Source organism: Abramis brama (genome assembly GCF_963993115.1).
Source record: "Abramis brama genome assembly, chromosome: 11".
In the NCBI taxonomy this organism is placed as follows: Eukaryota; Metazoa; Chordata; class Actinopteri; order Cypriniformes; family Leuciscidae; genus Abramis; species Abramis brama.
Genome location: NC_139973.1, coordinates 30,574,965 through 30,602,147, shown reverse-complemented (window position 1 = coordinate 30,602,147; position 27,183 = coordinate 30,574,965). Strand labels below are relative to the sequence as shown.

The 27,183-nt window shown below is 37.9% G+C and overlaps 1 protein-coding gene across 6 annotated transcripts in view; it reads right to left on the bottom strand.

Annotated features, from left to right (window-relative positions):
• agap1 (ArfGAP with GTPase domain, ankyrin repeat and PH domain 1) overlaps positions 1–27,183 on the bottom strand; it is a 200,546-nt gene that overhangs the window by 137,361 nt on the left and 36,002 nt on the right. Inside the window, exon 2 of one of the 6 annotated variants that reach the window (XM_084129540.1) lies at positions 12,695–12,772. The exons of 2 other annotated variants lie outside the window; for them this stretch is intronic. In XM_084129540.1, the coding sequence (XP_083985666.1) occupies positions 12,695–12,772 (78 nt within the window). Of the gene's footprint in view, positions 1–1,896; positions 3,784–3,972; positions 3,992–12,694; positions 12,773–27,183 lie in introns of those variants that run through there. 3 more of the 6 variants (XM_084129543.1, XM_084129539.1, XM_084129538.1) reach the window with 3 other exon arrangements.

Genomic DNA, 27,183 nt, shown 5'->3' with positions numbered 1-27,183 from the left:
TTCCTGTCATTAGTTTTAACAAAAATCACAAACAATCAACTAATTTCACAAAAAAAAGGTGATACTGTAAAATAAACTTATTTCAATTAACATACTTTGCTGGTAAGGCCTCAGAAACACCCAAAAATGTAATAACTGTCATTACTTAGTTCCCTTGTTTCATTCCAAACCTGCAATTCCTATTATGTGGAAAACAAAAGATTTGATCTGGATTCTCGAAGACAGAACTTTAAAGAATATTCTGGCCACTCACTTCATTATAAGAGAATAAGTATTGGTAGTGGTACATAATTCACAGGGTTCTGAGAACATACTGAAATGGTTATTATTATTCATAACCATTCCCTCCATATGTATACATTTTGTATGAAGCCATTTAAAATATCAACCCTGAATTACCTGCTTATGCTTAAGACAAATATTAGTCAACAACAATTGATGGATCGGTGCATCATTGAACAGTTCTAGGTGAAGCTGCACATTTAAAGGAAACATGACACTGTTCTAATGTCAGATTATTATCTAAATGGCAAGAATGTATTTCTTCAAAAGAGTCCGCAATGCCTCTGGAATGTGAGGAATGTGGAAACGGCTAATCAGCTAAGGTGCTGTCTCACCCCACAGACACTAAAGGTTTTACTACATGCCGTGTTACGGGCATTAGCGCTGACCTGATCATTAACACTGTCCTGAAATAACTCCCTCTCTGACACAAATGTAAAAAAATATATATATTTCCAATTTAATTCAAACCTGCATCAGCATCATCTTACATATTTCAAAATGTAATACTTTACAAACAGAGAGGAACTGTCCAAAACCATTTTCCTTTTGGGTTTAATATCCTGTCTAAGTTTGACCATTCATTAATCTCCACAGGAACTGACAGTGTGACAAAGATGACAAGGTTTTCAAAAACTGCAGTATTTTGGGGGTTGTCAAAGTAACAATCTTAAGATTTCAATTAAATTTGTTTAAAATTACTTCAATATCATGAGATTTCTACTGGCAACTCAGGTAAGAAATATGTGATTTTATTATTATTTAACATTATTCTAATAGTGGTTTAGAAAAAAAAGTCAACTCAACACCACCAAATAATTATTTGCTATAGCCAATTATTTAATTTTGGGGGATATTTGATCATGTCTTTATAGTATGACTGTTAACAACTGTATAATTCTGTCTTTATAGTTTAATTGCATAGCTGCAATTATATTTTAGGAAGGGGGTCCATTGCAAGGGGATCAATGTTAAGGGATGAAAAGATTGAAACCTCTTAACCAAAAGGCCTGTTTTACAGAGAGTGGCAATCTGTCTTTCAGTAGGATCTGTTCACCTCACATACATTAGATGGTGAGGTAATTCATTAAAATCTCTATGAAACAGTATCTACCAGCAGCTCTACATTACCATATTAGTGACAGGAGAGGGTGGTGGCCTTCTATCTCCAGTAACAGAGTGAGATAATGCCTTCAGAACAATAGAGAAGAAGGTGTAAATGTGAATAGTGCAATCCCCTTATATTAACTCCAGCCATTAAAAAGAAAAGACAAATGGGAGAAACGGTCACTCTGACATTGTGCATTGCCAGCAAAATGAACAGAGCAGGCTAACAGAACCGATACAGCACTAAATTAAAAGAATTCAAGAATGTAAACACACACCGTTGCAAACAAGGCTGCCAGATCTCGGAGTAAGCTGCAAGCATGCAGCATAATGAAACACAAACACAGGCGGCCGGCAAAGTGCCAGCTAAACATCACCTTCCTGGCCAAAACAAACATGCATCCCTCTAGCCTGTCCTAGGACCACAAAAGCAAACAGAGCATCCTCCTGCCTAATAACATGTGAAGTAGAAAAAAAAATAGCAGAGAGAAGAAAAACAGCTATTACCGTCCGGTTGGCATCCATTAACACTCTCACTGCTGGACTGCGAGTAGCCCATTTCAGATCTGCGCTGAGTTCCCAGCAGGCCGTTCTTCCGGAGAGCTCGATTACCGGGGCTGCTAAGCGGCGTGGACGTCCCATCTCGCTTTGAGAAGATACCGCTGAAAAATCTAATAAGTTTCCGTTCCTGCCCGCTGGAACGGGAGCCCGTCCCTCTAATAAATCCCTCCTTGTCCACCAAAGATTTATCCGACATCTTGAGAAGATCACTGTTGTCCAATGTGCGATTCTTGCCCTTCATCCTCTCCCTGCGGCCCGGCTCCATCATAGAGTCAGTTTTGCTCAGAACCTCACCCACATCCAAAGTGTTTCGCTTCTCAGAGGACTCTGACTCTGCGAATGCCATGTTTTGCAGAACCACGCCGGATTGGGCCTGACTCTCCTCTCCGTTACGGCCGATGCAGCCCGAGCTGCTGTGGTGCTTCTCTTTGGAGAGCGCCCGTATGCGGATCAACTCTCCACCCGTCCAGTGGCGAAAGCTGAAACTTCTCCGCAGGAGGCTTGGGTGCTTCTTCGCCGGAGGGGTTTGAGGCGCAGGCTTGGGTGACTTCCCATTCCCTTTAGCCAGCAACGAGATGCAGCTCTCCTTGGCCGTCCTGCCACCCTTCGCCTCCTCAGAGGTCTCATCTGACCACGTACTGACCGTCTCCTCTGTGCTCCGGGAGGTCTTGATTACTTTCTTTTTAATGCCTGTGTTTTCTCCATTAGCAGCAGTAGTGCTGCAGATTTCTCCACGCTCTGCATCATGTTTCAATCTGTCACTTTCAGCTATATCTTCTGCCCTTTTCTGCACTGGTGCCCCATTTTCCTTCTTCTGTCCATTCTCTGGCAGGATGCACGTTTCATTTAATTCTCTGTCTTTAAGTGAATGCTGCGCCCTCCTTGAGATTTTCAACCTGCCCAACTCAAGATGTCCAGTACTAAAGGTCCTGAAGTTCCTCATGTATGAGTGCGTAGAAAAATCATCCGTCTCGTCCTCCACTTCTTTGAGTTCTTCCAGAGCAGAGCTCCGCTGAGGCTCAGAGACCCCCTCCCGCCGGTACGCGCTCACTTTAGGGTTCTCCAGCCGCCGGTGCGCCGAGCCACCGCCATCCTGCAGGTTTTCTTTCTTCACTAATGTCAAAGATATCCGGTACACAGTTTTTCTTTGTGGCGTACCCCGCTCCATCCTTTCCGGGTAATTAGAATCAAGTAAGTACATTCTTCAGAAACCAAATCCAAATAAATGAATTAACGTCAAATACGTTTCTAGTGTGATTCCACCCACAGTTGGTGATTACCAGAGCACATAATAATAATAAGAATAAGAATAATAACAACAAGACAATAATCTTAGCTCTCTGTTGAAAAAGTTGCTTTTTACAAAATCGCTGTGGTGTGCAAAAAATCCAAATAAATGTCCCTTCGCTGTGCCGGTGCGTTCTGACTACTTGCGCTTTCAAAAAAGGATCCCCGTCAAGTCACCTAAACGTCCAACGCAAAGCCCGTCATCATGTTCACAGAAAAGTAAAGTCCGGCTTCAAATTCCTGCTTCCCGCTGCGAGGCTTGTCTGTCTGGGGGGAAATGTTATTGCAACACCGTCCTCCTAAAGCAGAAGAGTGTGGTCTTCCCTATTGTGCCCGTGCATCCCCCGCCGCGCAGCCAGCTTGCACCCTTTACACAGGACCGGTCGCGCCTTTGTTTCCCGCCACGGTGCGTTCCTACTCTCATTCAAATGTAACATGCACGAGCACGACCCGAAGCTCGCAGAACGAGAGTCCCGGGAAACGAGACAGACAGCCGCAACAGCTACGGTTCCATACCCGTCTCTCTCCTCTATCAGCCCCGTGTGCTCCGTATCCACACAAATCATCCAGTTAGAGCCGAAGGAAAACCCGGAACGGATTACTCCAAAACGCATTCCACACTAGTGCTGTTACATGCGACTTGCATCATTTAATTCTCATACGGAGAAAAGGCAATAAATCATTATAAAATACAAGCATTATACATTAAATCACCATGCTAAAAACTCATCTTACCCAATATTTTACTGTAATGTTTATTATCGGTGCCCAAGAGCAATATCAAACACAGGATGTAGGTCTGCTTAAAATCCCGCACGCATAAATGTGTTACATAGTAGTAAACCTATCCAGAGACAAAAAGTTGTGATTCAAATAAATGTAACTGTTATGCAAGCGTGTATATTTGCTTTGGTGTGTCAAGAAAACCCGTAAATATGAGTCTGAAGTGAATCTTCTGCGCTGGATGATCCACTCCGGGACACCGCGTTATCTAGCGCACGAGCGGGGGTGGGGTTTCTACTTCTCTGTCCATCAAAACCTTTAAACCCACCCGGGCTCACAGAAGAAAGAAGAAGCGTGATACAATGCACAAAGTAGTTTTCTGTGCAGATGTTATCGCTTTAATTCACGAATATTCGTGTATAATCACGAATATCATTAGCAAAAAAAAAAATTTTATTGATGCTTTGGCACTAAATTAGGGTAAAAAAAATAAAAATAATAATTAAAAAAAAAGTATCACTGCATGTGAAAGGAAGTGGGAACATTTTCATTTAAATAATTTATTTGGTTTACTTATACAATTATTAATATTAAATCAAACAGTTCACTGCACTTCCACATACTTAAAAATCCATATATTCTCTTAATGCATAGTATGATGTGACAGTATAAAACAGAGTAGTATATATGGACTAATCACGTTTCATAAGCAGTCAGAGCACACTTGAGGTCGAGGAGCACTTTCATCTGCCCTCGGGCCACCTCTCCATCACCCCCCTTGTCTCTCTCTGAGGAGGGAGGTGTGGATGTGGAAGATTACCCCTCTTATCTCGCCGCTCAAATCCCTGTGTCTTCCTTTCGCCTTCAATCCAGGCCTGACATTTGTGGAATCTTCACAGAGATTTAGGCGGATTAGAAGCAGCTCATTAGGATCCATTCTGTCCAGCTTTTCTCACCATCACCTCTCCCCTGTCCTCCCCATAACTCAGCAATGGAGCCCCACCAGCCTATGTGAGGCTTCCATCTACTCCAGCAGTCTACTCCCCTGCCCAAAGACCGAATTTTGTTCATCTTAATTATACAACATACAGAGATACATGTTGTGAAACCGGTTTTGTCAAAACCATAAAAGTTATTAAAGCTACAATATGTATTTTTTTCGCCGCCAGAGGTCACATTTTCAAAACAACAACAAAGACTAAGCTTGATGACGCTATGAAGGAGAGTGGAACTATGGGAGATGTCGTTTTCACCATCCAGAGATGAATAGAATTCACGAATCATAAATTATATACCAGCTAATGAATTAGTTTTTGTATTACCTGTACGTTTGATCACACTATGTTATGTCATCGTAATGAATTAGCTGCCAGAAACGTGAAATGTAATGCTATATTAGCCTGTTATTAATATGTGACTATTTGTCAAATTATTTAGTGGGTTAATGCTGCGGATAATAAGCGTAACCCGAGGATAACGCGGATATTACGACATTGATAGGTGACAATGACCAGGGATGAGCCATTTTTAAAAACTGGAATTTCTCTGGATTTACAAATCCTTGGGAACTTTTGGGATAATACACAACTGCATGAAATATATCACACTGTAAAAGTGTTTTTTGAATATTTTATTAAAAATTTTACATATTGTACCTTTAACATAAATCCAATGACTGGAATAGTTTCAATTTCAAATAAAGGTAAGTGTAGACATCTTAATCATGTATAATACAAATATATATAAGTATGTATGTATGCACGTATATATATATCTGGTGATATATATAAGCTTTTGGGAGTTGCACCACATGACACTTTACAACTACTGTGAACTTATGGCGCTTTTCCACTGCATGGTACGGCTCGGTACGGTTCGACTCGGCGCGGAACGGTTCGGCTCGCTTCGCTTTTCCACTGCGTGGTACGACTCGACTCGGTACGGCACGGTTCGGTTCGCTTTAGCTCAGTTGCTTTTCCACTGCAGTTAGTACCGCTTCAAAGTGGGTGGGACTGATCGTTATAGTTGCCGTCTCTACTGCCATGACATCATCATATTAAATGCAAATTTTTAATTCCGTGTTTCCCCATCCACTCCTCGGCAACCAACGAGAGGAACGTCTGCACCTCGTCCACTGACCACGATTCAGCCATTTCTTTTTTTGAAGTTTATACTCTTTTTTTTTTTTTTTTTTTAAACCAAATACTTTTAAAACATGCGCTACAGTGTTGGCTGTTGTCTACTGGCTATTTAAATCTAGCGGGTTTAGTGTCTCGTGTCGTAAATATAATGACGCTGGTACGCTTGACGTGGTACGGTACGCTTGGAACCTCAACAGAGGTGGTACCATTTAAAGCGAGCCGAAGCGAGCCGTACCGTACCGTACCATGCAGTGGAAATGCGCCATAAGTGAGCCGTACCGAACCGAGCCGTACCGTACCATGCAGTGGAAAAGCGCCAAAGCGTGCCGTACCGAACCGAGCCGTACCGTACCATGCAGTGGAAAAGCGCCAAAGCGTGCCGTACCGAACCGAGCCGTACCGTACCATGCAGTGGAAAAGCGCCATTATCTTGTCATAAAAGGTCACATTTTTCTTCTTTCTTTTTAACTTATTGACTTTGACACGCATAAATCATATGAAATAATTTATTTTTTCTGCACGTTGGTTTTACCAAATTTTTTGGTTGCACCATATAATTTTGATTTAGTGGACAAATGGTTTTGAAATATGAATATAAGTTGTGACACACTCAAATATTAATATTTAAGTAGTGAAAGTCTTGTTAAAAAAAAAATTAAGACATAATAATAAAAGACATGTCAAAATACTTTTCTTTTGTAGTTACTTCTTGTAACGCAATGTTTTTCTTCATTAAGATATCAGGACAGTTGTATCACACTGAACTTTTTTATGCCCCCCAAAAAATAACAAAATAATTTAACTTCAGAAATTAAAAACATGATCATCTTAGAAGAGGCGTATTCAAGTCAGTGCATGTATGAATAGCATTTTAAATATATTTTTGAATAAATTAATCGACAGGACATGTCAGCTTCATCGCCATAGACCCACACACCAAACGTGATCCAGGTCCTTCAATATTGCTCTGATCGTAGGACTTCAAAACTCTGCACTAGCGAGGCTATAGAAAATCAGTTTAGGCAAATTATACACTCTACAAGAAGTCCAACTTCAAACAAGCCTCGTCCTTTCATCACATCCACAGGACTGTCATAAAGAGACGCAAGCTTAAAAGCCTAGCTATGCACTTATACGCTCTTGATGCAACATCGCCCTTCACGTGTTCAATCGTCAATGTGACTGCATGACTTCATACCTCCTGAATACTTTAACACAGAGAATGGAATATAAAACAGGCACATATGAAATATATAACAGAGGTGAACATCAAGCATGTTTCTATCTTCACCATCATATGCAGTTGAATAAAAATGACGATGGGGTACAGTTATTTGGAAAGGCATGCGGCACCGCTGGCGACCCTGGAGCTTGACTGATTGCAGAAAAATTCTCCAGTGTAGGATTTCCCACTGTATGCCATGAAATAAAAGGAGCACTGCTTGCCTTATAGTTACAAACACTGACAATTTGCCTAACGCGTCTTCAAAACATGCATAATTCAACTGCACCAAATCAATGATTTCAAAATCAGTTTCTTATCTGAATGCGCAAACTGTAATATCCTAAAATAACACAATTAGAGATCATGCTTGCAAATGTAGAGCATTGGCAAAAAGAGTTGGATATCTACTTCAAAGCCAACATTGTCTAGAGTATTCTGGATCAGATTTTTTTCCTCCTCGTTCTTTTTTTATTCATGGCCAAGAAAAACACAGGCTTCAGATAATTGCTGTGCAGACCATGAAAGCTGCTTTAATTAAATTATGTTTGGAGATCCCTGGTCTGAAGAGGATGTTCCGTGAAGAACCACCTGTCTTCTCAGGAGGCCCAAAAGAGCCCACACTGTTTTAGTGAGCTCTGCGAGTGCCTTGGGCTTCAAATGTACTACACAAGTAAATCTCCCACATTCACCTTAAAACCAGAATGCTTTGTATAGCAAAAACCATAGAGAGTATTAAATGTGTGAAATTTCAATTAGGGACGCACAATGTAAAAATTTGGGCCATGGCAAATATGATAAACCAATAATTACTTTCATATTCTGGTCGATAACCAATAAATTGTTAATATTACAATTGCACACCATTTTAATAAATATTAATAATAAAAACACTAAAACTCAAAATCAAGCTTTAAAAGTCAAAACTAAAATAAGTAAATTTAGGCATTGCAACTGTACAGATTGAAAAATTGAGTTATTATGATTATTTACTAAAGAATACTTTGAAGGTATTATCATAAATGGGTACTAAAATTGACTTTCAATAAAACTTGGCTGCCTATACAGTAAAAAGGCAGAAAAAAAATGGTGATAACTACTTAGAGAAAACAGAGAAAAAAGTTCCCATTCTTACAGTTCCGCTCAACTCCCCGAAGCAAAATGGCGTCACATACAGGTAAGAAAACTGTTGCCATAGTATTACATTTTTTCCATAATGTTGTTTAAAAAGTAGACAATGTACAATACATTTTTTTTGTGTTAAACCTACTCTTACAATAACTGTTCTGTTAACAACCCTCTGTCAATCTGACTGTCCGTCGGCGACAATACAAAAATGAGGATGTAAATCTGTAGACTTTGACAAATAAATGTGAATATCTCGGTCCAGATAACACGGAGAATGAGTAAACATTCTTCATTTACATATACCAACATTGTAACAATACAAAGCGGGCTGAAAATCAGGGAAGTTTAACTTTAAATGATTTTTTAAAGAGTTCTTAAAGATTAACTTTAAGTGAGCTTTAGATGATGGCAAAGGTATTCAAAAGTTTAGGGTTGATTTGATCAAAAATCCAGTAAAATATTATTACAATTTAGAATAACTTTAAAAAGCATTTTCTCCCTGTGATGGTAAAGTTGAATTTTCAGCAGCCAATACTCCAGTCTTCAGTGTTTAACACAACTCATTGGAAAAACATACCTGGTGCCATTTGTGCAAAAATTATGTCTTGCACGTTCTGCAACATTTTCAAAGCTAAAAGTGTTTTCGGTTTTATCTGAAACAGAGGAGTGTGATACGTGAATCTGGCAGCGTTTTATTATGTTTGCTTTTCTACGTATCGTGGCAGTTCTGGAATTAAATGTCTGGTAAGAGTAGCTCATAGCTCTATAACGTTTGAAAATCGCGTACCACTCTGTTCCAAAGGGAAATCTGTCACTCGGGTTCTGTTCTTAACCAGTATTCACGTATGAAAGCAGATATAATCAGTGTTTAACTTGTGGACTGCACTTTACTTTCTATTAGTTGAAACAATGAGTATTTCTCTTTCTCTCACTGTCATTCTCTAAGTGTTTCTTGATGGTAAAACAGTGATCAAGACATGGACCAGATCCTTGTTCTCTCGCTCATTCCCATTGTGAGCTGTGGCTCTTTCCCTTTTAAGCTTTAGCTCAGGGGTTTTCAAAGTCTAAGACAGTGGGCCTCCCTTTTGACACAACTTACCCAATAACAATGTCTGACTCTTAATTCCTCACTTGTATCATTGTTTGTTAACATGAACAATTACACTGTCAGTGAAATGTGACCCAATTCAGATTTTTTGCTCATATGTGACACAGATTGGATGTGTTCTATGAACGTGTAAACAGAAAAAAAACGCATATATTTGGATATTTCGAGATCGGTTTCAGGCCTCGAGACGTCGTGTCGTCGTAGGAGAGGAGTGTGGACTAACGTTGACAACATATCACAGGTTGGCTTGCTCATCCTAAAATTTCGGACCTACTGCTCCTCGTTAAAGCCAATATTTAAACACAATATGCTCCCACCAGTCCTGAGATCTCTCTCGCACACAGTAACTGAAGCATATGCGCAGGCTGCAATGATGGCACTTTTCGTCGTCCTCCGCCTCAAAATCATGATGTTTGGTGAACTTTGCATTTACCACAGAGCTAGCATCAAGCATATTTCGCGTTCATCCATCTGTGCAAGAGAATTTGAAAGTGTAAACATGAATCGGATATGGGTCACAGTTGAAACAACGTGTAAACGGATGATAAAAAAAAAAAATCAGATAAAGGTAACAAATCAGAAATGGGCATCAAGACCTGCAGTGTAAACGAGGCCTTATTTTCAGAATAATAACAATTTAACTTTTTTAATTTATTAATTTAAACTAATTATTAGGCTATAGTTTTTACCACTCTCCACGCCTCCCCTGGCATGCTCTGGCGCCCCACACTTTGAAAACCCCTGCTTTAGCTAATAACATGGACCAGAGTTTCTGTGCGGGCTGCACCTGTGAAGCTCGGTGGTCTGTATTTGGGATCTTACATGATGCAGGAGTGATGAAACCCGCCAATCATGGGGCCTGTCGACACCCTGCCACTGGAGCGCAGCAATAAACATGGCTCTTTTCCACCTGAGCCTTTTATCTCAGATGAAAGTCTCTCCCCTGTGAGTCTTGCCAACCCTTCCAAGTGCAGCAAATGGGCTAGAGAACACCTGCTAAAGTCAGCATGTTTTTTACATCCCTCACTGTTCCTTCCATCTCGATTTCTTCTTATTTTCTTTCTGTCTGTCCACCCATCTTACTCCTGTTTCTGGGATCCTGTTTTCTCTCAGGCCTGAGCCTTCATTGAGAATGTTAAGTTGGCACTGGGCATCTACGTCATAGGTCTGTCATAACACAAATTAGAATAGTACATTCTTTTCAGTTCTTCTGTTGTGGTTTGTTGGTTGTTTTATGGGCTCCTTGTGAAACTGCTTCTGCGGTGTCCAAATATGCAAAACGTTTAAATGCTATTTGCCTTTGGTTCTATACTATACATAACTCTGCCATTTAAATTAGGTGTTTTGTAGAGTTTGTAGATGATTTTAGATGTTTATTTTAATTCATTGATAATGGTTAATATTGTATATTTAAATATGTATGCTAATTTCACCTATTTTTACATTTCAAAAATACTACAAAAAAGATTTTTTGGAACAAATTTAATTCTTAAAAAATGGGGTGAAATATTTTTTCCCCCAAAAATTAAAAATTCATGCCATAGAGTGTTAATGCATCCTTAAATTGATCAGTAATGACGGTAAAGTCTACAACAAATTACAAAAGATTCAAATAAGTGCTGTTCTTTTGAATGCTGTTCTTTTCTTCAAAGAATCTTTTGTGAACACTATCGGATAGGTCTAGAGTTGGGTTTGGTGTGGTTTAAACCAGTGTGAACCTCAATTTGATTGTTTTTACATTATATGATTATGTCAGCTAGCAAATATGATATTATTAAATTATTTTAGTTATTAAAAATTGTTCACAAAAGTTTTCGAATAAACTGAAATTTTACCTCTGCAATAAAGGTTTATGTTTTTTTTTTTTATAAATAAAATGTATTAATATTTGTTAAAAGGAAACATACATACATAGCATTATATTACATTATATATATATACATAGCATTATATTACATTATATATATATTTTTTTATGTATGTATCTGTGTGTGTGTGTGTGTGTGTGTGTGTGTGTGTGTGTGTGTGTGTGTGTGTGTGTGTGTGTGTGTGTGTGTGTGTGCGCATTTCCTATTAACACATATTAATAAATATTTATTTAAAAATAACATATAATTACACATAATATAACATGATATATTAAAATATGATATAATAAATAATAAAATAAAAATTAAATACAAATATATTAAAAGTCCAATTATATTGTTTAAAAATTAGTTTTAATTTGTTAATAAATAAAGTTAAAATGTGTTACATGTGTCAATAGGAAACATAAATAATTATACACATTTAATTTATTAATAAAATGTAATATAATAAATACAATATATAATATTAAATAAATATAAAAAGTAAAATTTTGTCAACTAAATTACCTGGTTACAGACTGTGAATGTTAATCCAAGAAAAGAAAAAAATAAATAATACCAACTATTTTATTTATTGCTAAGTCAGTTGTCATGAGAAATCCTTGTAGGTGCACACCACCTGCTGGCTCAGTGAGGAAAGCCTTTGAGAAACCTCTTTTGTAATGTAATATGTGTCATGACCTGATTAACGCATAATCTACTGTTTACATTTTATAAAAGGAGAATGAAACCACCCACAGTGTTCAGTGGCTGCGGATGAGAAACAGTGTTTATTTGCCATGGAAAAACAATCAAAACTTGACAGTGTATCTGTGTTTTTTGCAGAAAAAGCTAATAAAGAGCTAATTCCATACAAAACAGAAGAAATCCACTGCCCCATGGTCTGCTTTCATGCTGTAGTTCTGAACTTTAATAGGCTTGTCATGAACATGAAACCACTAGAAGCTGTTTATTACAATAAAATCAATAGTAGTTCCAGACTGAGTTCAGAATACTTACAGCATACACAAGTCAATTGAAACCATGTCCACAGCAGCAACAAGAAAAAAAATAAGCAGCCTGAGGGCAGATTTTACTTTCAGGCCTTGACGCTACAGTTCAGGAACTGAAACAAAATGGTGGTGAGAGACTCGTTCTATGTTAGCATTTTTGCAGGTCACTGCTAAAATGGAGATCAGAAAACTAGCAAAGCCAAAAGGGAATTGACACTGCAGTGGAATATAAAAGACATTTAAAAAAACGCAAAAAAAAAAAAAAAGCATACCCTCAGTTGCAGCTTCCCTCCTACGCATCGACACACGCTCACACACTCTCCGCATTGCATTAAATATGAATCGCAGCCCTGCAACACAGCAGAAACGCTTGGCTTTTCAGTGTCAGCTCACGCAAACCCGTTAAAAAACTTTAAACGGAGGTTGTTTAGACATTAAAAGACAGTTATGAAGCCACCAACAGAGCTGTGCTGGAGCTGATGTGGGGATGCTGGGATAGAGGGGTTTGAACAGTGAATAAGGTGCGTTTGAGCAGCTCTCACTCTCTCTTTGATGCAGAGAGAGATTGAAAGAGCGAAGCACCGCGCTGCCTTTCATCCCCCCCATGAGGCTGTGGAAAATGGGTCAGTTAGCAGAGAGTACAGACCCCTGCTGGAATACACACACGCACACATACACACATACACACATACACACACTGGCATATGGGCATGAATGTAGGTACACAATTCACACAAAAGCACAATTTAAAAAAAATACAAAAGGGATTAAGAAGATTCGTGCAATGCCTCGCAAGCTATAAATAGTCAAAGAACAGATCAGAACATGATACTAAACTAAAGGAAATGCAGATAATACTATACATTACATATACTGTATGAACATCAGATAATGCTAAGAATTAAAGATAATATTAAAAACACAGAAAAATCTGATAATAACACTAAGCATAGGAATAGAAGCTCATAACAGGAAGAGGCAGCATAATGCTAAACATATGAACATCAGATTATACTAGAAGCAGAACAGCAGAAATTACTAACATTCCCACAACGTTACAGAAACTTTGTTTCGTAATTATTGCTCAACAATTTGGAGGTTACGTTCGCACCGTCAGTCCAAATCTGATTATTTGTGTAGCCGATTGGAATCTGATCTGAATGACTGATGAATGACACAATGTGTCTCGCAAATGCTCAGATCCGATTTGAGTATCCTGTGGTGCTCTGAAAAATCTTAATTGGTTTTTAATGGCGTCACAATGACGTTGTGTTGGTATACCTATGGCAAAAAACAACAGCAACAACATGGATGGTTTTACATGTTTTCTTACAACATGACAATGTTATTCCCTGGTGCTGGCTCTGCCGGTCTCAGAATTCAAAGAGGTGTGTAGACCAGGCCGACTAGTAGTATTTCTGCTCGACCTGCACTTTGCAACAACACAACCTTGTTTCTGCATTCATTTTCCTACAACATTGTCTGACATGTTTGGGCCGTGACACACCAAGCCGGCGGTGAGCCTCTGCTAGTTTCTGCGGTGTGTTCCACGCGTCGGCGGCGGGTTCACCCAATAAAGCATGTTGAATCAGCGTCGGGGCCGTCAGTGAGAAAGATCACTTTTGATTGGCTGTTCAGTTTAGCGAACGAGTCAGTTCATGAGAATAAAAGTGACGAAATTGAGCAAAGAAGTCAAGACGGCACAGACAGAAGGCTGTTCTAATTTGACGTCATCTTACCTTAACATTCTAATATGCTAATATTGTCATAACAACATGAGCCACATGGAATGAAGAAAGTGATGAACATGAGTTATAGTGAAAATGGTAAGCAAGCGCTGATTTGTTTATGGTTTGTATATCTGCACTATTTTCAGTTTCTTTTTTGAAAGATAAATTTAGACTATTGATACCTGCTGATATAAACAGTAATTTACTTACATGCAGGCATAGAACGCAGATGCTAGTTGGCAGTCTGCTGTAGTCTTTGCGGTGTGTTCAAGCGCAGATTTTTGGCCCAGACGCAGCTGACGTGAGGCGACAACAGTCTGCTGTGTTACAGCCTTTTATGTTTTACGACTTAGAAAGAAAAGCTACACGAATTCAAAGCAGAGCTGATCAGACTGAAACGGATTTCCAGAAATGTGATTTTAATAGGACTGCAAACCACATATGAACGTAGCTTGAAACTAATTTGTGAAAATTATATTATTTGTGATTTTTTTGACATTCACACTTGCTAAATATAATCGGATTCCAATCGGATATGCACAAAAATCTGATTAAGACTGACTGGCTAAAATCTTTAAGGAAATAACATGTAATAAGACAATTTTTTACATTGTGTCGTAAGCAGTCATCACAAAACAAGATTTCAGCATTAGAAATTTGTTTCTGAATAATAAATAGTGTGATAATCAATCATAAATCACAACAAATGAGAAAATAATAATAATAACTTTATAAACTTTAAATCACTAGCTTCCGGTAATGTCCGTCCGCCTGAGAGAGTTGAGTTCTGGCGTATGACGTAAGCATAGCGTAAGCTTAGGTGAGAGTAGACGCCTCTCGCGGTTCAAACAAAAAGGTTTCGGCAACAAACTTAAGCTTCTCCGACATTTCTCTTTAAAAATTCTCATTTTAGACTTCTTATTCGTGACTGGTGTTTTATTTTGCTCTATCCTCTGTGCTTCTGCGTTCGTCAATACATCCTGTGTCGGGTCTGAGGTCACTCTTCCGCCGGAACTAGACTTGCGTAGGGAAGGCAGTGATTCTAGTTTATAAAGTTGTAAATATGGAAATGTTTCTAACAAAAACGCATCGCTTCGCTTCAGAAGGCCTTTATTAACCTCCTGGAGCCGTATAGATTATGGATGGATGGATGCACTTTTTTGGGGCTTCAGAATCTCATTTACTATTCACTCCCATAAAGCTTGGAACAGCAAAGATAGCCTATTATTTAGCATAACTCCGATTGTGTTCAGCTGAAAGAAAAAAACTCATATACATCTAGGATGGATTGATGGCGAGTAAATTATGGGATAATTTTCATTTTTGGGTGAACTAACCCTTTAAGTCACCCTGCAGCCTCCCTGGAAGTTTTCTGGGGCTCTTTCTGAGAATCATAGCTCAAAGAGATAATATATTTGATTGATTTAAATAAATAAAACATCTCTTACCTGTGAGGATCACGACAAGGAAGCCAAGATTACATAAAAGAGAAAGAAAAACATTCATTAGTGTACAATATTTATACTGTACACATACACAAAGCATTTATAAAACAACTTTTAAGACACTATTTTCTTGCTAGGCAAGGCTATAAGTAAAACTAGGTCTTAATATAGTGATCAAAAGTAGCTATGTTTCCATCACCTATTTTTATGCACATTTTGGGATATTGCATAAAAAACACTGGATGGAAACACCAAGATACACAAATTCTAAAAATGTATGTGCTCAACTGAGTATAACTAAGAAAACATGCACATAAACTACGATGGAAACACGTTTATCGAATAAATTCCTCGATGCGGATCAAAAAAAGACATGTGACGGCATAACAGGACCAACCAGAGGGCCGATCTCGTTGCCACTGAAATGCTGTGTTGGTCATTCTGAAATGCCTAAAACAAAAGTCAAAGTTTGGTATAATTCCCTCCCAGAACTGTCTTACACGACTGCGTTGCATCTGCCTCAGAAAACAAGTTGAAAACAAGTTATTGCATTTCATTTGCACGCTCTGGGGGGGTAATATATAACATTATTATATAGTGGCTTCTCCAACTGCATCAATTTCCATTTTTCTTAGTTTATCAGGAAGTAACGATTTTGTTCGCTTTGAATGACTGGATGGAAACGGTGCTTTATTCGCAAATGCGATATTCCAATTCTGCGCATAAGTTAAGTTCACAATTTGTGTCTGTTTATAGGAGCTTTGAGGTCAGCTCAAGGGCTTCAGACTAGCATTTGAGTCATGTTGTTACATTGATGCATTAATTATTCATGAGCCATGTAGTTTCAATGTGGCATTTAGCACACACATTACATATTCATGAGCAGGTGGAGGAAGGGGCTCGAGTACAGAGGCCAAGTTCACAAACACACTTCTGCCCGTGAGTAAAAGAGCACATCACAGTGCGTGATCTGATCCTGCTCTGCTTATCCAACAAAGTTGAATCAGACTGTAAATGTGTGAGTTTCTCTCTAATATTGGTAATCTTATCAGAACTGCACAGCCGCAATGCCAACCAAAAAGTGGGGCAGGAACAGAATGCCATTTCCTGTCAGAGTGGCAGTACAGGCAGCAGCTGAGCAAAGACCCCCCTGGGCATCCCTGCAGTGCTCCTGCCTTCATCCAGCCTTAATCACCCTTCACAGATCACACCATATGCTCATTCTGCCTTTCAAAGCCACCTTCTAAGAACAACCTGCCTAAAAAAAACATCCTGAACTCACTCATGGTTCACGTTCAACCTCAGCTGTACACTGCCAAAATACTGACTCAGCTCTCACACTCTAGAAATGTAATCTTGTGCAAGTTTACACACAAGAAGGAATGTAATCGGCCTAATAATTAAAGGGCTGCACAATTAGTCAAAGTCGAAATTGCTGTATGACCTTGTGCAATTATTAAGTCCAGTTGACACCAAGACAAATATTTTGTTTTTTTATTTGCCATTAATGTGTCAATTTAGGCAGACAAAGTCTCGCTTTTGATCACATGCTCAGAGCACCCACAAATTTTGACACAATTCCCCTTTTAATTTCTGACCCGGCACAAAATAAACCAAATTAGAAATAAGTTACTGTATTAGAAGCAGGAAGCTTTATATCCAATCATTGGTAATGATGTTAGCAAATAAATCAGACAATGCACCGGCAATTTAGTGATATCCCCCCAGGGCCCCGCAGTTGTGGTCTTGAAATAAAATCCCCAAATCCCGAGTCCTCTTAGGGGCCATTTAACATTTTCAACTAAAAACAGGAAAAAAAAAATATATATGTTTTGGCCGTTCATTTACATGACAACAGCGTTTTGGGGGCCTGAAACCTTATAACCTTATATACAGTGACGTCATGCACATGCATATGCGTATTACGTGTTCAGTCTATAGGTGCGTAGTGTTTCTTTACAAAGTGACATCGCCAACTACTGGCCTGGCAGCATAATACAACGTTTTTAGTCATTTTCGCAGATCCGAGTGAACGGAGATCGCATTGACAAAAACTTTTCCATTTTTAGTACATCATTGTCATGTTATGTACCCTTAGTCTGTGACCAAGACCTTCGAAAAAAGACCAGTCTTGAGTACAACACCACAAACAAACAGACTATTTTGCTAAGCGACAATGAATAGCAGAGAAAGAAACCGGAACTGGCTCTCGTCTCTGTAATCTTGCATTTGATAAACACCACAGATATAAAAATTCATAACGACTGTTTGAAAACATTTAAATACTGTTTGACTTCCTTTCTTCTCCGTGACAAGCTCGTGTCAGAAAAAAAAAAAAAGTTACATAGTGCCTTGTCTCCAGGAGTAACCAGGATATTTCTGCTTTTCTAAAACCAATGTGCTTTTAGAAAAGCAGAAATACTCGGTTCCTCCAGGAGACAAAGCAATATAACTTTTTCGTTTGTCAGAAATTGAATTTGCATGTTCATTTAGCCCACCTGACTCACGCATTGCACATTTACGCACTGGTCTGAATAGACAAATCACATGCAAAAATCAGACAAAATTTTCATGTCAAACATGAACTGGCCTTTAAACTGAATAAATATATAGTCCTTACAGAATTACTATTCCATGTATTGTGATGCTTATAATATCCTGTTTGTTGTTTGTTAACACGTCTCAGAGCAATGTGCCACAGTGTCACAAATAGTATAACATTGTAAATGGAAAGCTATCAGGTCCACTTAATTTTACAATTTGCATAATTACTAAAACATTTAATAAATACAAAATATATTTTTTTTTAAAAATGTAAAAAAGAAAAATGTAAAAAAACGTATTGATAGTTATTGATTTGAGACAGAAAGGGATATAACAGCGTGTAGCCAGATTTGGAATAATGGTTATAATGATTTACAAACATGTCACACACTGAAATTAAATGCCTTTCAATGATTTTGTCAAAAAAGCCTAGAGGTTTTTAGAATAACACCTTAAAAAACTTTCAATGTACTTACAGTGTACTTACCCACAAAAGTTAAAGTTTAGCGGCAGGTTCAGGGTTAGTACCTAGTTATTACCCAGTTAGTATCATTACTACAATAAGTACTTAGTATGTTAATGCGAAACATAAAAGTGTATTGTTTAAAATAACATTGTAAAATAAAGTGCCATTATTGTTGTTATTGTTGTTGTTATTACTGTATGAGAAAATTAGCAAATGTATAAGCAAAACAACTTTTCGGAGTCAAAAAGCATCCATGGCAAGTTTGTAGTTTTTACATCTGATTCAACATAGCTGATGTCTGCGTAGTAGCAATATAATATATATAAAAAAAAAGAATTTATCCTATTGCAGTTCAAATTCCATATTTGTCGAATATTTTTTTGTTTTGTTTTTTGCCAAATGATGCATAATATAAATCTGTTTGTTTGCCATAAACAACAATGTTAAAATGGCTTGTTATACCAGATTCTAGTCTAATTCAAACAGTTTTGCTTGAAAAAAAAAAACTTTCAAAACACTCTAACAGTGGGTAAAGTGCTACAGATGCCACCCTGGCCAGGCGAAGGAGAGGACTGATGAGGTGACGCAGGAAGTAGGATTAAGCCTCTTGACGTGATCACAATTTAAAGAGGATTTGGCCAGCTGTACAGCGCACAGCTGATATGACATTGAGCAATAGATTTAGACCAGATAACCTAAGCTACAGCCCAAATCCCGGACAAGAAACCTTCATCAGGATCTGAAGTGCTTCCTTCTAGGAATGGAACTGAAAAGTAATATGCATTTAGCAGACATTTCTAAATTGAAATCACTTCAATTATATCGAACAATAGTAGGCTAAATATGAATTGAATTAGAACATCCATGTCAGTAATGGCAGGGTGAATCTGTGAAACCGGCCACTCTGAACAAACAAAGCCCCACAGTCCAGCCTGCTGCAGGTCACTCAATATGCTGATGCCATCTAGCTGTCGCTACACAACACAGCTCCGTCACAGATGTTAGGGACAAAAGCCAAGCTTCAATTCATCTCCTTTAAATCCATCTGCACACCAGTTGCCAGACTTCCTTCTGTCAACAGATAGATGGCAAGCATTACCAATCTAACAATAATGTTTCAAATTCAGGATTGCATATAAACATGGGGAAAAAAATGGCTGTTTGAGTGAGTTTGGAGCCTATAATTACACTGCGTCCTGCGGCATTGCTGCTTATTCCATCTAAAAACTCCAACGTTACTGAGAAAACAACGTGCTCCATTCCATTTTTTGAAGACAAAACAGTTTTGACTAAATCTCTTGGGTATTTGTTGCTAAATCAGAAAAGCTTTACAGAACATTTCATAGCAATTAACAGTAGATTTCTATAAATAGCATGATTTTCAGTAAACGCTGTTCATAAAGTGGTCAAATTAATTGGACAGGAACGAAGTGACATTGCAAAATGGGAAATGCAGGATTAAATAAAGGGATTAAAAACTGTAAATAGTAATAAATTGTTCTTACATATTAAATGTATGTACACATCTTACTCATTTTTTAAATATCTGAAATTTGAAACATTTGAAATATCTGTTAAAATTAAGTTAAAAAGTGTTATATAACATTATAACATTTTTGGGAGGTTGCAACTAATGACATCTGATATTTTAAAATGAGCATCACATAATTGACCCACTATCTAGACCAGGGGTCTCCAACACGTCACTCGCGAGCTACCAGTAGCTCGTGGCCTGATTGGAGGTAGCTCGCCAAGGGCCGTTCACATATCGCGTCTTTTGCGCGCTCAAGTTCGTTATTTAAAATAATTGAAGCAAAGCGCTCATTTTTTCCAGGCGCAGCGAGTCAACATGAAGGATGGGAGTGCACCCAAACACTACGGGTGTTTTTTTTTCTTCTCCGTAAATAAATCTTGTAGCAGAGCTACAGCAAGCGTTTTTCGGTGGTGGAAATTCATTAGCTATTAAAACTTCTTTGTCGTTGTGGAGAGCGCATGGTTGCATAGCAACGACAGACGCCACGGGAAAATCGGACCGATTTTACTATTAATAATAAAAGATAAGCTAATGTGCATTGTAAATGTCAGTAATTTGTCTTTTTTGACTCATTCTTTTTATAAAGCTGATTTAAAGGCTGAAATATGCAAGGTTTATCTTTTTATAAAAACTTTTTTGTCAAAACTTTATTTGAACTTGTAGCCTACATGTTAGTAGATAACATGTTGCAAGACACTCCTTTAAAATCTGGCCATCATTTTTAATGTTATTATTTTAATGTTTATGTAAACAAAAAGTGCATATTGATGCTAAGTTTATTTGTTATTTGCTGGTTTTCGACATAAAACTTGGTGAATTGATTTTATTGTGTAGTATTAGTACTTTTTGAACAGGATTCTGTGATAACCGTGATCATTTTGGTCACTATAATCATGAAATGAAATTTTCATGCCATTTCATCTCTAGTTGTCATGCACTATAAAATCAACTATAATTATGTGTTTTTACAGTATAATATGCAAAGTACAATTTTCTATAAATTTTTTTTTATCTCTGATTCTGTTCTTTTCTTCTTTTTTTGACATTTAAGGGTGACATATATAGGCCTACAAAAACTATTTTAGGTCTAAAACAGTTTGGATAGTTGTTAATATGAGAGTTATGAGACATTATTTAAGTATTGCATTACATGAGTAGCTCTCGGCCACTTTTTTTTTTTTTTTAAAGTAGCTCTCAAATGAAAAAAGGTTGGAGACCCCTGATCTAGACCATCTACTACTAGAATGATTTGTATCAATACAAAAATGTACCATTCATTTATCTTGTTACAAAGTGGCTATTTTTACTGATAGATGTTTATTTGGGACTGTTTTTACGTTTTTATTTGGGATACTTTAATCCGTAATAATTATTTAAAGAGTTGGAAGAACAAAATATTGCTTATATCCTCTCTGTGTGTGTACCTTGTGTCAGTATTATCCATCCACCTTATTTTGAACCCGGAATGAATGTGCACAACTTCCGATTCATTAGCCATTGATGAACCCTTGATTAACATTTGAAAAAGAATGTCTGAGAAAATGGAGGGACCGCGTTGCTAAGGTAGGACTGGTGAGTAACGTTTTAAATGCAGGGTTTGGCGAAGGGTCAGTTGGCTAATGGTTTGAATCAGGTGTATTATTTTACAGAGACATCTAAAATTTGGTAAACACTGGTCTAAATTATTTACGCAGGGAGTAGAAAATCCAATTCTTCTTGTACAAAAGTCAACAGTGTTGGCTATGCAATCGCAGTTGAATTATTCACATGTTCTAGATAAGAGAGAGCACAAAAAACATGGAGGCGGCGAGAGGAAGTGCTTGGTGTTCAGAAAAACAGGACATTAAGTTGGCTGAACTCCATCAGATTCCTTTAGAACACAGGAAGCCTTTCAAGATGTCAGCGATGCAAGCTGGCAGAGGGTTTTTCCTCAAAATACATCTATAAATCACATGAAATGAAACATCATAGAACAAAAAAGACATTTTTAAACAGACCGCTCAGCCCATCTCATGCACACCTGGACAAGGTGCTGTTCATATTTAAGCGTATCAGAAATTAGCGGTCCTGTAGCTTGTTTTCATAATTGTTTTTAACTTGTCACTACATCTTAAAAATTACTACACTCATAGCATAAGACACAATGTGTGTATAGACCAACAGTTGTGTAATGTTGGCTAAAAAGATTACTAAGAATCTGGGGCCGGTTGCACCAACTTCACCTAGTTGTTGCATAAATGAGCACTCTGCAAACTTACGCACATCTAATTATTTGACTTTTCTACACTCATTTACACATAAGAGTGAGACCATTGTGAATACCGGACTCTTCAGTACAAAACTGATAAAAGATGTGACTAAATAGTGTGTGCATCACCCTGTGTAACTCCTTATGCATGTCAAAACAAAACAATTTAATTAAAAATACATGTACATTTTAATTCTCATAGTTTGTTCATTAGTTTATACAATACCATTCAAAAATGTATTTGAAAGAAGCCTATGATACTCACCAAGGCTGAATATAAAAAAATACAGTAAAAATATTGTGAAATATAATTACAAATATTTTGTAAAATGTAATTTATTCCTGTGGTGAATTTTCAGAAGCCAATACTCCAGTATTCAGTGTCACATAATTCTTCAGAAATCATTGTAATATGCTGATTTGGTGCTCAATAAACCATTCTTATTATTCTCAATGTTGAAAAGAGTTGTGCTGCTTAATATTTTTGTGGAAACCATACTTAATTTTTCTGAATTATTTTCTGAATAGAAAGTTCAAAAGAACAGCACTTTTTTTGAAAGACACTTTTAATAATGATGTAAAAGTCTTTACAGTCACAATTTTAGGTTTCTTAATATTTACTTATTTTATTTCATGATTGCTTATATAACTTTTTTTTACACATTTGCAGGATCATTTGCAAGGCTTCTTTTTGGAAGTCATATGCGACTATATTTTACTTTATGGAGATAGTTACTAACTAACTAACTAACAAACAGTCACTAAGTCGCTAATCTGCACTTTATTTCCCAACTTAAGAAAGACCTTGGACGGCTGGTGCGACCTTTCCCTTGTGTCCATGCGCGCCCCATTTTATGAAAGCAGAGATTTATGTCATAAAGAGTTTAAAAGAAAATGTCCTGGACTCCTCTCAAAGAGCTACTTATCTCAAAGTCCTTTCCACATTCTTTTGGGGAAAAACAGCAAACAAAACAATGACATCCACTGTGTTAAGACCCCTCCACATCAGCCGTCACGGAAGCCCAACACCCACAAAGAGTAAAGGCTTTATTGAAGTGACTTTCACTCTCATTAAGCAGCTGTCAGTCTTGTGTCTGGCCCTCCCATTAAACAAAGCCTCTCACACACACACTCAAGCCCCAGACGTTCTGAATGTTAACAGAATTCCACCACTGTCACCTACATAAACACACACAACGAATGCAGAACGGGACGCCGACAGTACCTGACACAGGCAATGGTGTGCTTGCTAAAGGTGACCGCTGCAGAAAGAACAAGGGTGAGCAATGGAAAGCATGGTTGGAGAGAATGAGAGGGCAGGGAAGGATAAAAAAAAAAGTGTTAGATATTCTATTTGTCAAAGAGAGAGAAAGAATGTAATAAAGAAGGAGCTGTCAGTGAGAGGAAGAACAGCATCCTATGTAAACACACACATTCTCCTGCCCTCGAGACATCATTAGGGAGCTAGGAGGCAATATTATCATTCTGTGTGTGTGTGTGTGTGTGTGTGTGTGTGTGTGTGTGTGTGTGTGTGTGTGTGTGTGTGTGTGTGTGTGTGTACAGTGTTAGTTCACAAAAAAAAACAAAAAAAAAAAAAAAACACACAAATGAAGTTATTCTTAATGAAATTTTAGAGATTTTATGTCTCTCCGTTGACAGCCTACGCAACTTTCTAGGGCTTGAAAGTGGCAGTTGCGTAGGCGGTCAATGGAGGGGCATTAAGGTCTAAAATTTCATTGAAAATAACTTCATTTGTTTTCCGAAGATGAACGAAAGTTTTATGGGTTTGGAATGACATGAGGGTGAACTAACCCTTTAAACTCAAGATTATGGTAAGCAACGTTAAATTTCAGACACATGCTTGAGGTGTCTGGCCAATCACAACACACTGGAGCCCCTTTCACACAGCGCAATGATAACGGCAAATTGCTGGGAAATTGCCAGAACGCCTTCTGTGTGAACGCAAACACAACCCGGGATTGATGCCGGCATCGATGTGGGGTTGGGGACCTAGTAACATTGCCGTGTTCAGTCCCGGAACATGCGCTGTGTGAAGCCGTAATAATGCCGTGTCGTAGTGATGACGCTGAAGCCGGGATCGTTCGCCAGCTAGTGAAACGCGCAAGTTTACGCGTAGGCCAATGCGCAAGTTTATGATCGAATCAGAGAAAAAAAAGTGCACAAGCGTGGTTTCTCGAGAGAGAAATCGCAGCTCATAAGCAAACTTAAGACGCTGCTGAGACATTACAGGTCACATCGATGTCACGTGTCTTTACAGGATTTTTTGGGGTTGTGTGTGAACACACTCTCTGATTCCAGAAAATCACTGGCAGTGTGAATGAACCAAAATCGAGTCAAATCCCGGGTCACTTTATCCGTGTATTTTCCGGAATCTCTGTGTGAAAGGGGCTTGGGTTAGCTGGCCAATCAGAGCACTCTGGGCTTCAGGGCGTTTCAGACAGACTAAGAATAGAGGTGCTGAAATAATTGTAGAAAATGTGAAAGAGTTTTTTTTTCTCTCTCTTTTTTTTTTACTTTTTTTTTTTTTTTAAATCACCACAATTCATTTTGTGATTCCAGAAGTTTCAAAAACTGTATGTCCTTGTGGTGTTTTTAATGTGCTTTAAGACAAACCATGTACAAATGCATAAGTCAGCTATTGCTGAGTATTTTCTCTTTAAAACTGCAGTGAAAAAAGACAGTCTCAAAAACACGGTTTGAAATCACTGGTGTTTCTGACGTCACAAACTACCTTGTAACCAATCACGTCAACGTGCCGGCGGGCTTAAGCATATCATTAACTGCGAAGCAGGGGAGTCTCAAGAGAAGCCAGGTTATCCCGGTATAATTTTTTCTTTTAATATGGAAAGTCGGGTAGATTTAGCAATATAGCAGGTGAATTATGTATATGATGTATATTACGATATTATTATGAACTAAATTACTTTCTCGACTGACGTTCTAAGTTGTTTAAAGCATTTCTAGGATTTCAAGCTATTTTAAGGCATGAATAATATAGTTTAATAGTTTAAATATGTCATTTTGGAGAGATTAGTTTTAAGGGATTTATTGGCTACAGGGGGGCCTTAAATAATACTTATTGAGGGGAAAATATAATTTGCTTCTATGTTTTATGCAATCAAATAACATAATTCCCCTAGGCACCCAAGTTGTGAACCACACAGCTTTTCATGTTAATTGTATGTTAGATAATTGTTTATCTAACATATCTCACTCCAAAAAACATGAGATTTATTTCATTGTACCATATTAATGTATGTATTACAGAAATCTCCAAAAAAGATCAGTATCTTCAACATGATTATTTATAAGAACACTAAGTGATTCATAAACAATTTAAACTGTTATTAAACATTAATGCTAGGGACCAAACAACCTAACACACACACAGATTTTTCAGTGCACCAACAAATTTAGGCTAATAACTGTAAATTGGCTGGGCCCCACGCTCCACAGTAGAACCCCTGGTGCAGCGGTGTATCAACATGGGAGATGTGGCGCCGTCTTTTAGCATGCACAAATAATGGGAGACGGGAGCCTGCAGCCAAACTGAGACCCACTGATTCACTCAGCATGTGTAAACAGGCAAAACAACCACGTATCACAGAAAAAGAAAGGGTCAGATTCCACATCAAAACAACCACATGCACTTTGTCTTTTATAAAACAGTATTGTGAACACAAGAAGCCTTAATGTATGCAAACTTGCAAACTCAAGGGACGAAGAGAAGAGGCTGATCGGATGGCAAGACAAATAAACGGAGAAAAAAAATGAATACAGTGAAGTGTATATCTATAGGTTTTCATACTTATGAATCTATACTGCTGAGTGCAAACAAAGCTCACTGCTGCCACATAGTGGTGTGAATTTGCTACTACACATCAGAACAGAGGCTGCTTTTGTGCTGCATATTTTGAAGGCCACATATCTAATTTGTATTCATACTAACAGTGTGTCCTTACAAGTCTATAAATAAACCCATGAAGACACACACAGGAATGAGACGGTTTTGATTTCATATTATGAGGCATTTGGAGGAAAAATGGGAAGCAGGCAGTAATAGACTTATTGCAGTGCGGGATCTTACTCTTTGAACACTATGTCTGTACCTAACATACACTATGAAACTGCTGAAATATTATTGTGAAACTTTTTAGCTTTTCGCGTCACCAAAAAAAATCCAATACACCCATTTGCATTTGACGTACAACAGTGGCCCAAACCTACTGTAGCATGTGCATTGGGGTATGGGGTATTAGTAATTATCAGAATAATGAAAATTGCACGTGAACGGGAGTGAAGAGGTTTGCTCGTGTCATGTAAACATCTTACTGCAATTAAGCCCTTACTCTTTTGGAGAGAGAGAAAAAAACTGAAATTTCACAGACATTGACAAACAGAAATGGAATAATGAATTCCTGAACAAAGGGGGGTTCAGGAGTAGCAGTCAGTCTCTGCCTCCCTATCAGTCCTCAAGCCTCTACAGCAGGTCTATGGCATGTTCACACAAGTGATCAGAGACCCTGGACTATTCTTCTGGTGTTTTTCAAAATTAGTAGAAAAGACTCTTTAGTGTCCTAACTAAGTGCTCCACAGGTGCATGCGCAGTAATTGTTTATGGTTCACTGAACAGCCATGAAAAACACTATTTAAACCCTTTCCAATATTTGGATTTTACACAATTATCTTTAAAATAGAGAATCCTGAAATCTTTTTTGCTGATATACAATATATATAGTTTCTTTTTTGGGTTAATTACACTTAAGTAGGGCT